The 17239-nt window shown below is 35.8% G+C and overlaps 1 protein-coding gene across 1 annotated transcript in view; it reads right to left on the reverse strand.

The window, feature by feature from the left end:
* The window catches only part of MALRD1 (MAM and LDL receptor class A domain containing 1), a 587465-nt gene that overhangs the window by 79157 nt on the left and 491069 nt on the right, over window positions 1–17239 (reverse strand). The window contains exon 37 of the mRNA XM_089906459.1: window positions 13600–13666. Within this exon, the coding sequence (XP_089762585.1) occupies window positions 13600–13666 (67 nt within the window). The remainder of the gene's footprint in view (window positions 1–13599; window positions 13667–17239) is intronic.

Raw genomic sequence — 17239 nt, forward strand, 5'->3', positions numbered from 1 at the left:
GTGATAATTTAATCCTAAACTTAGAGACATAAACAAGTTCCGTTACCTCCTTCTTCCTCCTGGCGAAACTAAGGAAAATAAACAAGTCTTTCTCTGAAGAATACAAAGGGATGCTGTACATCTCAGAGTTACAGATGGACAGCAGATTAAGGCAATGGCAAACATAAACGAGGACTTTCAGAGGGTGAGAAAAGTCCCGCGGGAGTTTCAAAATTAAAATGCATTGAACTACTTAGATGTGTCAACATTTCACTACGAAGAGGGAGAAGTTCAAAAAGTTCTACCTCATTTGCTAGATTTCGCTTCTGTAAGGCAGAGATCAGCCACCTAGCAACACCACAAAAGATTCTACTCTGACATAGTTTAACTCATGCTGGCTGAGCAGGAAGAAAAGCTATGTAGGATCAGGGCAGAACTGGATGGCCTGTAGTTCCAGTGCCACTAGGGAGTCTGGTTTGGGAAATTGTGAAATTCAGTCTGAGGAATGACTTTTTGTCAGCATTCTTCGAAGCTCAGGTCTCTGAGCACCTCTGCTGGGCTCTTTATCTCCCATTCAATAGACTGCATTGGAAACACACACACACACACACACACACTCATCACGCACGGTGAAGAAAGAAAAGATGTCATTTCCAATCAATGACTACCCCATTAAAGTTCAATTGTGCATACGCTAGGAAAAGTGATAAAGTAAAAACTGTGTCGATTAAGAGGACACATTTTCCTATGCAGCTATTTTAGGATTGGTGAAGTACTGAGCTTTTCCAAGTTCCTGATCTTCACAATATAGACAGCTATCTCTTGTTCTCTCTTTTAAAGCCAGTCCGTTGGCATTAGATCCTGCCCCAGAAATAACCCACCACTTTTCTTCCAGGAGAAGAGAAATATCTACTTAACAGTCAGGTCATACCAGAGACTTTGGAAAATATCTGGTTCACAAATCCCTGTCAGCAACAGCCAGTGTATGAAATCTGGGCCATGTCCTTCCTTGGAGGATGTCCTCCCTGGATGAGTCCACAGGTCATTCAAGAGGCACTTGCATCAGACTGTCAAAGCAATGCCATTTTCGGCTGTGAAAGCTTACGGCTGGCATGGAAAGTCTAAAAACAATTGGACAATTAAGTGTACCAACACATCACAAGGCTTCCTTTCTGGGAAAGGGTCAGAGAAGGAAAATTAGGTGTTACCGTGCTTTTGATTTTCATGACTCTCTGGGCATATGTGAGCGGAGAAGAATCCAGCTCTGGGAGTGAGGCGGGGAGGGAGGCTTGGGGAGAGAGGTTATTTGCTTCATCTTCAATCGCATTCCTGGCTTGTCTGACTCTGCACGAGGCACAAAGTGTGTAATGCTTTCTGACAACAGGGGAGGAAAACCGAGGGACGGGCACATTTCATCTCAGAGCCGCTGCTGAAAGCAGCCAGCTGGCCCTGCCTTTTACTGTTAAGAGGTGTTGTTATTTTTTAAATATTGTAACCGTTTTTAAGATCTTTTTGGAAAAATGCATTTCTAAGCTACTAAAGCAGTTCTTGTTAAAATACAAATGCAGAAACTAAAATACGAAACTGCCCTTTCCTCCAGAGCCAGCCTCCTTCTAGACAGGTCGCTGACAACTCTGAATACTTTGATGTGTATGCTGTTACACTTGTTTTGCATTTTCACATACTTTCTGTACCCTGCATAGTATTTTAATACGCATATTATTTTGGAATTTGCACATTTTACCTAACAACACACATTCCTATGTCAGGATTTATATTTCCATTAAAAAAATTGTTACATAGTATCCTACATTTAAATTTGTTTTCAGAATAGTACTGCACAATATCAAAATCAACACATTTATCTGCATATTTCTTGTTAATATGACAGTAGGCTAGATTCCTAGGATTGAGGTTGGCTGAGTTTAAGAGTATGAATATTAAATTCTTGAATGGATATTGCCACTTTGTCTTTCCTACAAGTTTCTTTTCTTAAATGTTGTATGTTTAGTTTCCTAAATATACTGGTTATATTCCCATAATCTGTGTAAAAGAGGGTCAATGTTTCTACAGTCTCACAAATAGTAGATATTACTAAACTTTTTTTTGTCACTTTGATGGGTTAAACCAAGGTTTCAAAGGTTTAACTTTGCACTTATTTATTAAACAGGGTTGAGTTTTTTTTTTTTTTTTTTTTTCCTTTTCGGTATGCAGTCCTCTCACTGTTGTGGCCTCTCCCGTTGCGGAGCACAGGCTCCGGACGCGCAGGCTCAGCGGCCATGGCTCACGGGCCCAGCCGCTCCGCAGCATGTGGGATCTTCCCGGACCGGGGCACGAACCCGTGTCCCCTGCATCGGCAGGCGGACTCTCAACCACTGCATCGCCAGGGAAGCCCCATAAAGAGGGTTGAATTATTTTAGATATGTGTTGACCATTGATATTCCTTCTTCTGTGAATAATCTTTGTCTATCATTTATTGTATAATTTTTATTGCTTTGAGGGAACACTACATATTATAGCTAATCCCCATTTATAGTATATACAGTATATCTTTCTTGTGGCCTGTAACTGTGTTTTTTAAAAATTTTGGTTATGGTGTCTTTCACCATTACTGCAGTTTTATTTTTGTTTAGGAACCATTCATGTGGTCAAATTTCCAAAGCTATTCATCTTTTCTTTTATGGCTGCCTAGTAAGCTTATAAATGACCTCTGTTCATCAAGATTTTAAGCTATTCCCTTATTGTATATTTTCTCTAAGAATTTTTGTAAGTTTTCCCTATTTATACCTTTCATAAATCTGGGATTAATTCCCTGGGTATAATGTCAATAACAATTTATATTTTAAATAAATGGCTAACCAACTGTCCTAACACCAATTATTACGTAGTTCAACCCACCCACTCTCATCGACTTGAAATGCCACCTATTTTACATTAATTTCACATAGCCACATCAACCTATTAGTAGACTCTTTACCTGTTCCAACAGTCTATTTGTCTCTTTCTGTCCCAGCTCCACAATATTTATTACCATGACTTTATGACAAGCTTTACTATGAAGTACAGCAAATACCAATCCTTAATTTTGTCTTTAAATATTCTATTTACTTTTCTGGTGAACATTAAGACCCACTGGTCTATTTCAAAAAATAAATAAAAATCCAAGACACTAAAAATGTCCTCTGTTAACTGTCATTTGTACACTACTGAATATGGCTAATTCCAGAAAGTAAGTTCATTTGCTTCTTTCTTATCCATTTGATCAGGTCTTTGAGTGTCCTTCATTTGTACCTTCAGTTTTCTTTATGTGGGTCTTAAACATTTACAGTTAAGTGTAGGCCTGTACATATTATAATAACACAGCTAGTTCAGAATGGAGCTCTTTTCTAATTATCTTTCTCAATTATTTTTCCTACTGATGAAAAGGAAATTTACTTAGTGTTGCATATTTACCTTGTATCCATCTACCTTGCTGAACCCTTTTTATCATTCTAATAGTGTCACAGTTAACTTGCTTGAAGTTCCTAGTCTGTGAATATCTGCAATAATATTTGTCTTTCTTCTTTTTCAATATGTCTCACTCTTACTTCTTTTTCCTTATTCCTTTGCTTAAAACCTCTTGAGCAAATGGAATAATCTCAGTGGCAGCAGATCCTTTTTTTCCTATTCCTGGATTTAAGGGAAGATACTTTCAGATTTTTAAAATAGATACACAATTGGAAGAGAGGGACTACATCTTTGCCTTTTAAAATTTCTACTGTGTCACTTAAGCTACTCAACTTTAATACCTCTGCTTGGGCCAATTTTGGTAATTTATATTTTCCCATAAAATTGTTTCTTCCATGTGTTGGATATGAAAAAACTACAGCCACATGACCTCTTAAGCTTACTACACAGAAGATATCTAAATGCCCTCCTCTTTAAATTGACTTCTTGAAACTTTGAAATAATTTTCATTTACAGAACATTCAAGTGTTATTATAAATATATTTGTTAGTCCTTAGCACTTGCGTGCCATGTTTGAAAAAAATAACAACAGAGGCCATGACGTTAAATTTTGATCATTTGTTCTGTATTCCACTAGTAAAGAACTATTGTTGGTTGCTATGGAGATGATTTCAACAATGTTAAATAAGAAACTGGCAAACGGATTACTAGTGCTTCCCACTTAGATACATTTTAAAAACTGTTCTTAAGTAAATAAAATGATTATGAATTATACATTTCAGCAGTACAAAAGCTCTTTTCAATTCACAGCTCCATCATGGCGGAGAATGTTGGTTTCTTAGCAAATGTTCATTTTCCCCTCCTCCTTATAAAAAGGTTAGGTAATTTATTCAAAGTTATGGAGTTAGTAAATGGTGGATGGAGTTCATACCCAAACCCAGGTTTACTTGGTTTTAGGGTCATATCCCTGTCCTCTTTTGTATACTGCATACAGGATACGACTCATATGTGTTGGTTCAGGAAAATAGAGAGGACGTTCTACACAAGTTGGGACCTAAAAGATAAATCTGGAGTTTTTCAGGTAGTCAAGGTGAGAAAGAGTAATATGGGCAAAAAGGAACAACACGAACACTCATAAGAATACTAGAAGTGCACAGTATGCTAAAGAACAGAAAACAGCCAAATGCAAATAAAGCTTCGTTCTAGAATTTCTTCAGGCATTTGATTCAAATCTCTACTCATTGAATCTTGCAATCATAGAATCACAAGCCACCCAGTCAAATCCCCGAAGAGGCAAAATACCACGATGGTTCATAATTTAGGAGTACAGACGCTGGCCAGAAGACTGAGGTTTAAACCTGAACTCCACCGCCTTTCTTGCTCTTTGTCTTTGGTAAAATTACTTAATTTCACGGTCTCATCTCCTTACCTGCCAAATTAGACACCATATCATCTGCTCTGTAGGGTTATGCGAAGGCCAAAGGCATGTCAAACACTTAAGAGGTGCCTGATGTAAGCCAGTAGCATACCTCAGATTTTTAACATTTGCGTCAAATGAAAGAAAAGCCATAGGATGGTTCTAGCAACTATGACTACATATTTTCATTTTCCTTTAGCCTGCCCCAGGCAACACCTGCCCCACATCTGGTAGAATGGACACTCCTTAACTGCTCCACATTCCAATTGTACTCTGTTGTGTGGATGTACCATAGTTTATTCAGCCACTCTCCTATATGTGGGCATTTAGGTTGTTTCCAATATTTTGAAATTATAAAAATGCTTACAGCAAGTAACCTTGTGGACATTTATTCTCATAGTGCTGGAATTGTACCAACAGTATAAATTCTAGAAGTGGAATCGTTAGGTTCAAAAAGTAAATGAATATGTAGTATTTTTAGATGTTGCCAAAAAAAAATTATACCAATTTACCATAAAAATATATACCAATTTTTATACCATAAAAATTATACCAATTTGCATTTCTACTAGCCAAGTGCTTGTTTCTTTATATCCTTACCAACAGAATACGTTGCTCATCAGAGAGGTGGGGAATAGCATCTTAGTATGGTTTTAATTTGTCTTTATCTCATGAATGAAGTTGAATTATTCTCATATGTTTAAGCATAATTTTACATATTTTTAAACTAATCATTGTTCATTTTCTTAATGTGATGTTTGGACTTCCCCATATTTTAAAACAGCTCTTTAAGTATTAGGGATATTTTCACTTTTCTGAGATATATAATACAAGCATTTTCTCTCAGATTGCCAGCTGTCTTTTGATGTTACATATTGTATATTTTGTGCCATGCAAAAGATTCTTTCTAACCAAAATTTATGTAGTCAAATTTATCAGTATTATATTTGATTGCATTTGGACTTGAGTCATTGAAAAAAGCTTTATTCTTACATCCAGATTATAGAGGAATTCACCATGTATGTAAATGGTTTTAAATTCACCCTAGTATGTATAATTTCGTTTTGAATTCTGATCTACCTGAAGTTTATTTTTATGTGTGTATGGCGTGAGGTGTGGTTCTAATTTTTATCTTTTTCCAAATAGCTAACTAGTTGCCCCAACACTGCTTGAAAGTCGATCCTGTTCAGTGACTTAAGATGTCATCTGTACCATTTACTAAATTTTCATGTGCAATTGGATATATTTCTAGAATTTTTACTCTATTCTGTTAGTCTGAAATGTCTATAATGCCTATTCAAGTTCCTGTACCACATTGTTTTAATAATAAGGACTTAATTCTGTTTATTCTAGGGCTACTCAGCCTCTAGTAGCTTGTCTTTTTCAGTGTTTAACCAGTTAATTCCATGTGTATTTTTCCATGGGAACTTTAGTACCAAATTGTTTACCCCAATTTGTGGGTATTTTTGTAGGGATTGTGTTAAATTTATAGATTAACCGAGGGAGGACCAAGGTCCTTAAGATGTTGCGTCAGCTACCAAGGAAAGGAAAATGTCTTTCTACCTGTTTAAGACTTTTGGGATTGTTTTTAATCATACAGGTTCGCTTTTATTTTTTACATTTATTCCTAAATATTTTATCTTTTTATTTTTGTTGTGAGTAGGGTTTCCTTTTCCACTTTTTCCTCTAGTTTTGTGTATACAGACTATTTATTGATTTCTGAATGCTAATTTTATATCCTCCAAACTTATTGAATTGATTTTAACTTTTGAATTAATATTTATGATTATTTTCTAAGGTTTTCCAGGTATACTATCATGATAATTTAACTTCTTTCCTAATTTTTATGCTTCCTTTTTTGTTTTTTTGTCTTGTTTTGTTTTTGGTCAAATTGTATTGACTACTATCTCTCATAAAAATGTTAAATATCAGTGAAGATAGTGGTCATATGTGCCTTGTTCCTAACATCTTCATGGAAATGCCTTTTGTGATTCTCTATTAAGATGCTGAATTTAGGAATAAAGAATTTATTTTTTATAATATCAAGGAAGCATCAATTGGATATCAATTCATATTTTCCTTAATGCTTTTTTTGAAAAGGCTTAAGACTTTTTTTTAAAACCCTGGAGAAAATCGTAATAGATTTCTTTGGCTCTCTGCTTTTAGAAGTCTAATGCTTGACTAATCCCTTTTCCTTACTATTTGGTCTTTTTCCCTAGAGGTCATGAGGATATTTTTCTTTGGTTTAGAGCTTAATATTTTTACTAGGAAATATCTTGGAGTTGCTAGGTTTGTGTCAAATTTCCCAAGTAACTGTTGGCCCTTTCATTATGTAAATTCAGGTTTTCTTTCATTGCTGAAAGTTTTCTTGGATTATAGTTTTAAATATTGATTCTGTTCCATTGTTTTGTTTTTCCTTTTTAGGGACTCAAACTGCAGTTGATCTTTGAACAACTTGGGGATTAAGAACTCCAACTCCTGCACAGTTGAAAATCCATGCATAATTTTACAGCCAGCCCTCTGTATTTGAAGTTCCGCATCCTCAGATCCAAGCATTCATGAAACGTGTTGTGCTGTAGTGCATATTTTTTTGGAAAAAATCTGCATATAAGTGGGCTTATAATCTGCATATAAATTGTGTGCAGTTCAAATCCATGTTGTACAAGGGTCAACTGTACATCCATATTCTTTGTCTTCCACTTCAAATACTTTCTCTTTGGTTCTTTTTACTTTATCTCATTTTCATTCCCTTGGTTATTTCCCAACCTTTGTTCACAATTCCTTAATAAATTTAATTTGAATATGTCCTCCCTTGGGAGAACTGTAATTTAGTCTTTCTTTCTTTTTTATTTAATTTTTTTCCTGAGTTCCATTGATTCTTATTCGATTCTTACTGTTTTGTTGTCCATTTGTACTTAGACTTTGAATTTCTCAATTAAGAATTTTTTTCCAATATCCCTAAATGTTTTTTCTGACAATATTTAATTCACTTTGGAGTTGGGATCTTAGAGTATTTTCTTTTTTGCTTCATCTTTCTTTATTTATTTCCTTCTTTCTTCCTTTTTCTCTTTCTTTTTTTGGTGGGGGAAGGAGAGTGTTCATAAGCTAAATTTTATTTTAAACAGTGGTTTTGTAGAGATGGAAATTGCATTTATTCTTCATTTCAAGCCTAGGGCTGTAATGAGGTAGTTTACAAGATTCCTAGTTTAAGAGCACCCTCTTCTGTCATTGTAGAATTCCCAGAGTTTCTTTAATGGGTGACATTTTTCTTTTTTGGTATCCATGCTGTCCTACAAACTGGAGAGTAATTTCTTTTTACTATAATGAGCACATCATAGGCTCACTCAATATATTGGGTTGGCCAAAAGATTAGTTTGGGTTTCTCTGTAAGATGTTATGGAAAAACCCAAACGAACTTTTTGGCCAACCCAATACTTCTTGCAGCACACATAGAAAGTACCCAATAGTTCCTCTGTGGTTGATAGTCTGGGTTATGGTGAGGCCATGTGCTCATATCAATAATTTAAGAACATATTTAAAAGTATTGATATTTTTTCCTTGAAACTTCAGAACTTTCTATTTGTATTCATTTGTTCATCCTTCATTCAATATATCATTCAAATGGTTCTTACAATGTCAGGTATGAATTTGGTACTAGTCATGAAAAGGTATGGAAAACATACCTTTTGAAGACAATGGTCTTCAAAATATTTGCCCACACACCCCAAAAGAGTTTTCGAAAAAACTTTGTAGTCCCTTTAATTTTAAGTCAAAGTTAAATTTTTTTCATCTTTAAGAAATTGCAAAGGATGCACTCTCCAGGCTACTATAAATGAAACTCTTAGACCGCTCAAATGTAGACACTGAAACGTAAATACCATAGTGATTGGATACACATCACCTTCCAACAAAAAATACATGAAGACATTTGCCTTTAATATTTAGAATTTTTAATAGTTCCTTTTCCTCCTTAAACTAGTATTTTGATTTCCCTTTCCAACTGATTTTTATCCTTCATATTATGGATTATTTTTTAAAATTTTCAGTGAGCATAACTGTCTAAGAGTTTATCCTTACATATAGAACTAGTAAAAATTGGGAAAAACAAATTTTGATAGTCATAAAAAATAATATTGCATTGGAAATATATTTCTTAATAGGATAGGTAGGGCAGGTTTTAAATAGGTAATTTCGTAAAACAAACACTTGTAAAAAAACATAATGAGGGAAGCAATAGCGGAGCCCAGAAGGAGCAATGAGCCATTCTTCCTGGTTGGTATGGGAAAGGATTCCCAGAGAAAATGCCATTTATATTGGATCTAAAGCATTAAAAGGCATCCTTTGGGAAAATAGGGTAGAAAAAGAAAACTCTAGGCAGAGGGAACAGTGTGTGCAAAGCTTGGAGAAAGAGAAGACCGCCTATCAAGGCAAAAGATCTTTTTGGACATGTTAAATTTGTGATGCCTATTAGATATCCAGATGCGATCTGGTGTCTTTTTGGGGACTGAATTTAAGGATGTGGAATTTAGTGGCATAGGTTTGGGCTGCTGATAAATTGTATTCAAAGCCAATAAATTAACCCAAGCTTAGATGAGATCATATAGTAAGTGAGGGTAGGAAGAAAAGAGAAGAATTTCAAGCACTGAGGGTTGGAGTACTACAATATTGCAGGAAAGGGAAGGAACAAGTAAAGAAAAGTGAGAGTGATGGCCAGTGATATCCCCCAAATCAGGTAAAGAAAAAGGGTAATTCACTCTCAAACACTCCCATGTAGAGAAGGTAAGAAATGAGAAATTACCATTTTTATTGCCTTTTAAATTCCAGGTTAAAGTGCCTTTCTAATATAAGGGTTTCCTAGAAATGGTATTTAAAATTTCCAAAAGGTATTTTTTTTTTGTCACCCGTCCATTTTTTATTTCTTTTGGATATCTAGGAATTTTTGCTTTCTGTATTTTGTTACTATGTTATTTGATACACAGAGAGTTTTGCCTATTGTAACTTTTTAGAGTGTATCATTTTAATTTAAAATGATATAGCCTTTTAAAAACGATATAGCCTTTAAAAAATATGCTTATACTATAATTCTGTGGGGTTTTTGATATTAATAAGGTCATTACTGTGTATTTTTATTTTTATTAGCCAAATCATTTTTTCTTACCTTTTGTTTCAGTCCTTCTTCTAGATATATTTCTTGTTTAAAATGAAATTATGCATGAAATATAATATAAAGTGTTTATGTAATAAGAATATATATGAAATAAATATATATAGTAAAATTCTATATATGTATGTAATTATATATGTATGTTAAATCTGATGTTGCTTCCTATGTCTCTCTTTTAGCCTGGCTAACTTACTTTCTTTTCTTTCTTGTAACCTCTTTCCTGCCCTCCATATTAATTTGGAATTTACATTACATAGCTCACTCTATTTTTCTAATAAACATATTGGTATAATTGAAATAATGATCGAGCCTCCTTAAGTGAGGAATAATTTACCTCTTTTGGCTCACGGTTTGCGTCTTCAGCCCTCAAACATGCCAAGTTGTTAATGTTTCTCAAGTAATGGAAAACCATGGTTCACCCAGTAGTTTCTACTCCTGTGGATAATTGCAAGCTACCAGCAACACAAATGACCTTATACATTCTCTTTCTTCTGGATTATAGATAAAACCTTAGATTCCAAGAGGAAATCCAAAGGTTTTTGTGAGAGGCTTCCTCAGGAAACCATGAAATTCTTGTATTCACAATGGCCTAGATGAGAGGTGGGCTTTGGCCTTCTGTTCTTACTTCTTTGGGTGACAAAGACAATGAATTCCCACTCTTGGGAATAAGAGAATAGGGCTTGACATAAAGCCAAAACCTTTCCACAGTGCCCTATAGTCACTCTAAAACTATATTCTAAAGCTGTCTTCACTTAACCTTAAATCCAAAAATGAGTACCTGTATGTGACAAATGAACTGGACACTAAATTTAATTGGAAATGAATCTGACACTAAGTGCAATTAGAAATAATTTAATCATTATTTGGCATTTCATTAAGACACATTATGCTTAAAGTAAGGAATTGTGCAAGGATAAGTCAAAGGATGGGTATTGCAAGATACTGTGAAAAAAAATATTCAAGAACCAAATGACCAGGACTTCCCTGGTGGCACAGTGGTTAAGAATCCACCTGCCAATGCAGGGGCCATGGGTTCCATCCCTGGTCTGTGAAGATCCCACATGCCACAGGGCGACTAAGCCCGTGAGCCACAACTACTGAGCCTGCGCTCTAGAGCCCGCGAGCCACAACTACGGAGCCTGCGTGCTGCAACTACGAAGCCCACGAGCCTACAGCCTGTGCTCCACAACAAGAGAAGCCACCGCAGTGAGAAGCCCGCGCACCGCAACGAAGAGTAGCCCCTGCTCGCTACAACTAGAGAAAGCCCACACACAGCAACGAGGACCCAAGGCAGCCAAAAAAAAAATAAATAAAATAAATTTATTAAAAAAAAATAAGAACCAAATAATCTGGAGTAGGATTAATGGGGTTAATTAAATGATGACAAGCCCATATATTAAATACTATACACTACACAGCATAAAACAGTGGCGTAGTAATACTGATGGCTAGCATTCCTGTAACGTCTTTTATGTGTCAGGCTCTGTGCAGAATGTCTTACATATATTAACCCCTTTAAATCTCATATCTGCTCTATGAGGTAAGTGCTGATATTTTCTCCGTCTTACCAAAGAAGAAGCAGAAACACAGTCAGATTGAGGGATTTACCCAATATTAGACAGCTGGTAAGTAGTGGATCTAGAGTCATGTTTACTGACGTGGAAGAACAGCATGATATTTCATGAAGAGATTAAAAAAAAAACAGCACAAAGTATACAGCAAAGTGTAATTCACATTTCAGTAAGAAATAAATGTGCGCTCGTGTGTGCATGTTTGTGAAAGGAAAGCCACGTGGATATAAGCCATACTACTCAAGAGTAGGATTTCGGTGTTGGGATTTCTACTTTTTGCCTCATACACTATTTTATGCTTTTAAAAACTTTTATTGCAATACACATGTATCACTTTTGCAGTTCACAATTTAAAGAAATAAAAATTTGAATGAAGAGACTACCATATTATACTATGAAAAAAATATTCAAAAGTCTCTTTTTTTCACCCCTACATGGCAGATAGCACTCAGTCCAGACAGTTATTTTGATGGTAATTACAGTTATTTAGCTATTTGCAAAGTATTATTTACTATCAAAAGTAACATATTAAAATACTTCATTAGCTTTCTGGTTAGTGAATTCCTTTATACATTTTGCTGCATTAATTTCCTTTCTTTGGTCCTTCTCTCTGTCAATCCTCCTGTCACATCTCCTCCCCACATTAGAGTTTTCTCACTTGAGAGAAAGAAGTTTCGAACATCACCATCTGGATTTCAATTTTTAAGGTTTATTTAAGTACATGAGGATGTTGCCAAGAACGCAAAACTCTTTGCTTGCTCAGCTGAGACTAACTACAGTGGGGAGCTTTCCTGTCTAACCATCAGGGTTAGAGAAGACAAAAATTCAAATGTCCTTACTGTAAACCGCTGACACCAAATAACATGACCCACTCAGTTGGTGCTTAATAAACATTTACGCCATCATTCTCAATTTCTTCCAGGAGACTTTTAGAAGTTAATATTACTTATTCTGTATTTCCATCAAGTTATAGTTTGTGGTAAGTTAATTTCCATGGAAACCGATACAGGGAAAAGTATAATTTTGCTAAGATGTTGTGAGATAAATTATGTAGTGCATTTGAGGGCCAAATACTTTGAGAAACCCATTAATATTTCCATTTCAACAATGTTAAAACAGTGTTATATTTCATCATAAAATTTTTTGTTGTTGTTTTACTTGGTAGAGGTTTTTGCATTTTTTAGGGATAAACAACTTTTCCTAAAATATGAGTGTTGACTCAGAAGGATATAAGAATGTAAACAACTATTAATCAGTTGTTTTCCAGATACTTCTGCGTGCTTTGTTATGACTTGAGTATCAACCTGAAACCATTTCTCTAATAAGCAAGGTAATATATCCATCGGTCTGTTAGACCAACAAGTCATAAACACAAATATAATGGAATATGCATCATTTCCTTTAGAATTTATGAAACAGTTTGCACGATTTCCTAAAGGGTGAGAGAAAAAAAAAATCAAGCCATTTTTGATATGCAGTATAAATAATTCCCAGAAGAAATCACAAGGACAGTTTTTGTTTATTTTTGCTTTAAGTATGCAAGTATGTTCCTTATCTGTACCTTAACCTTAGCTACTCATAAGCATCCACTGAAAAAACCAGGAAAAGCTTCTATTTATGAATTAATTTTATCCTTGTCTTGTTAGAAAAGAAAAATATGGAATTTGAAATAAAAAGGGAGATAGGAAATACAGACACTAAGTTCATCTGAAATAGGATGATACCCATATAAAACATTTTTATAACCTTACATAAATATTAAAAAAAAGAATAATGAGTACTATTAAAGCCATCTGTCCCATACAATATAAAATGTTGAGAGACATAAAATCATGTGAAATAATTGATATTTTTCTAAAATACACTCACATCTTCCTTTCTCTTATTCAGACAGATAAGTGTAAATGGTGTCATTATCCACTATTTTTACCTTAATAACCACATGTTCATTCATTAGATCAGCCTCAAGAAAAATAAAACGACAATACATGTTAAAAAAAAAAAAAGGCAATGGTTCTTACCGACACATAGGACCGTTTTTCTCCACTACACAAGTCCCACCATTTCTGCAGTAACCTCTTGGACACTCTAAAATGAAGCATCCGAAAACACACAGTTAATTATAAATATTACTAGGAAGAAGGAGAACGTATTACTGTTAGTCGTTGCATTAAATCTAATCATGGAGAGTAAATTGCTTCTAGTTGCTAAAAGCACAGAATTCTTTTAGGTTACTTTCCTGTACCCCCCAAATTTGTTCGATGCCGCCTGCTGCCCTGGACATGTTCATTTTCTTTACATGCGCAGTGCTTGACCACAAGAGACTTTTTTTCTCCCGTGGATTAGGTACAATCTACTTATTTAGAATGTCTGCGTGACATATTTGCGATTACATTGAAATGCTTTCTTTACTGAAACATTTCTTCAGCTCCACACTGCTGTCACTGTACCACGGCAGATAAATGCTTTGCATGGGTGACTGTCATTTTGATAAGATGTCACTTGTGTGCACGCTCTTGTCCTAGCTCCACGTCCGTGACAGACGTCAGCACAGCTCAAATGGATCCTCGATGCCCTGGCCCTGCTTATTTTGCTGCTCGTATCATTCCTGAGTTCTAGGTTAGCATGAACATTTATTTTCAAAGGTGGTTTGTTTATAGGTTAAAAAGAAGCTAAATAGTTTCACGTAGTCACGGTTGTAGAAGTGATTAGTGATTTCAACTCTTTCCTTTACACCGTCTCCTTGTACTGTCACTACAAAATCCTGATCCATTAAGACCTGTCAATTTCCTTACTTAATCCCCTAGTTACTCTTCTTGGCTTTTTTAACACCTCCTCTCTTGTAGGAGACCATTCTTCCCCGGTTGGGCTACCATAACTCTAATACTTGATGGAAACCTACACTGCCCTTAATTTGTAATTCAACACATCTATTCTGAGTCCCTGTTCGATGTCTGGCACTCGGCTAGGCACTGGATATGGAATGATAAATAATATAGGAAGCTTACACAGCTGTTAAGGCTGCGGGCACTGGAGCCAGACCACCTGAGTTGAAATTTCAGCTCAATTTATTAACTGTGTAATACCGAGTAAGGTAACTAATCTCTCTGTGCCTCAGGTTTCTCTCTGTTAAACAGGGTTAAAAAACAGTTCCTATCTCACAGGGTTGTTGAGAATGTTAGAACACTAGGCTCATAGCATGTGTTTAAGAAATGCTGATCTAAAAATGATATAGGCACAGTCTCTGCTCTCACTGACCTTCCAACTTCATGGAGGTTGCAAAAAAGTGATGAGGGGATTAAAATACAGTATTAAAAGTAGTCTAATTTGGGATGAATGTAACAAGGGTAATGGGAACACCAAGGAGAGCACAAAAGTCAAATCTGGGGAATAAGGAAAAGCTTTCCAGAAAAACTTTTATTTGGGCAGGTGTGCGTGTGTGCGTGTGTGTGTGTGCGTACCTGTGTGTAAAGGTAAGCATAGAGACACAGAGGCATGAGAAGAGAATGTGGTGTACTTGACAAACTGAGGGAAGTTCAGCCTGGTTGGATTGTTGGCAATATGAAGTATAGTAAGTATGAGAGAAGGTCAGAGACACACAGGGGCCAGATCATCTGGGTTCAGTGAAGAGTTTAAACTTTATCCTAGGAGACCAGGATTTTAAGAAGGGAAGTAGTATGCTTTGTGCTTTAGAAAGATAATTATGGCTACAGAGTTTACAGTCAACAGAAGGGCCAAGAGTAAAATCTGAGAACACAGTTAAGTCTTTTGTAGCAAAATCCAGGAATGCCTGAATGAAAGGGATGGGGTGGGAGCATTCACAGTTGTGGGAATTTATAAGATATTTAAATGTTGGGATTGAAACATCTTGGTGATTATTTGGGAAATTCAAGGATGATGTTCAGATTTCTGACTGGGCTACTGGTTAATTGATGGCTTGATTCCTTGAGTTGGGGGATTTATGGGAAAGGAAGATTTTAAAGGGAAAGATGCCGTGTTGTAGGTGCCTAAGGGACATCCAAGTGGAAGTATTCAGTGGGCAGGATTTGTAGGTCTGAAGCCAATATGAAATATTAACACACAGAGAGAAGCCATTTACTTGGGTAGGGGAAGAATGATGATCGTGAGGCATAGTAGGAAAGTAAAGAGGAGAAATAGAAACATTATGTAGGCAATATTCATTGAAGGAAAACGTGGGAGGATAGGGCGTCTCGAGAGAGTCAGATTGTCATGCCAGTCTCTGTTCAGAAGGGGATACAAGAGGCATTAGGAAAGAGGAAAATAGGGAAGGAGGGAGGGTGCATTTTGGGGAAAAACTTGAAATATACCATGTATTTGGTATCTTGTTTGCTTCAAAAGTTTTCAGTGTTTTGCTTTCCCAGGGGTATATTTCCCATCTTGCCTTCCTCAAATCTTCCCATTTAACTGTAAGAGGGAAGTGCAGTGTTGGAGATGAGTGTTAAGAGCTATACCCCTTAGGCTTCGGGGGCAGACTCAGCTGAACAGAGCAAATGTGAAACTTCCTTCATAAACAAGAAATTAGCTGGTCTGACTAAAAATAGCCCATCAATATGATAAAGCATAAATAGATACATACCTTGTTAGAGAAACCATTTTATGGTTATTTTGGGTCTTAGGTACAATTTTAATCTTCCTCAAATAAGAGTTGTGTTTTAGCAAAAAATCAGTAGAGTGTCTGATACTGCACAACATCAAAATATACACAGCTGCACATTTTTTTCTGGGGTCATTAAAATTTGCTTTGATGCTTGCTTTACAACAGAATGATTCTGTGGGAATCTAAATATGTATTTTCTTGCACGAGACAGTGGAGCACAGTGGAAAGAACACAGGCATTGGCTGCAATAAAGAGTGAATCCTGGTGTTTGGGTGGACAGAAGATTTGTAGATTATCTCTGCGAGAAGTTTTCCTAAGTTTCTGCCTTAGACCCAGGTTCTTTATCCAGAAGATGGAAAGACACAGTACAAGTATTTTCACCTTTAATCTACTCAAAACAATTTACAGCAGAGAGCAGATGAAGTGGGGAAAGACATGGGTACACTAGGTAGTAATGAAGAGACTAAATATTTTTAGTAGATAATAGTTGGGACCTAGAAATCCATAAGTGTAATATTAGCATTAGCACTATTATTGTCTCACTGCCTTGTACCCTCTTGAATTGGTTATTATGACCATGTGTCTGGAAGCCAATAGGACTCACAGTTAACTATGTGGAAATATCATTCTGTAAAGGATTCACATTCAATCCCACTCTGGTGTGTTACTTTGGACGAGCAGAAAAACACAGATAAGCTGGACAAGTGATCAGTATAAAAACAAAAGTAACTTTTGAGCTTAAATCTAAATAATTTGCAGTTAGGCACACACACAAATATATATATATATATATATATATATATTTTTTTTTTCCTTCTAAATTGCATGGAGACTAGGGAAGTGATGGCTATTCCATGATGGACTGTTGGGAAGACTGATAACCATGTGAGTCCTGGTTTTTCCCTCTGTGATACTCGGTTTAGTTAATGAGTTATGTGTTGTCGTTGGGCTAGGTATTTTAGGTATAAGGTTCATCATGTTTAAAGTGAGGATGACCTTTTTTATAGGACTGTTGGGAGGATAAAATTAAATTTATTTATAAC

This window comes from Delphinapterus leucas, chromosome 2 (genome assembly GCF_059928025.1).
Source record: "Delphinapterus leucas isolate spDelLeu-1000000601 "Yukka" chromosome 2, BTC_Dleu_Yukka2, whole genome shotgun sequence".
Lineage (NCBI taxonomy): Eukaryota > Metazoa > Chordata > Mammalia > Artiodactyla > Monodontidae > Delphinapterus > Delphinapterus leucas.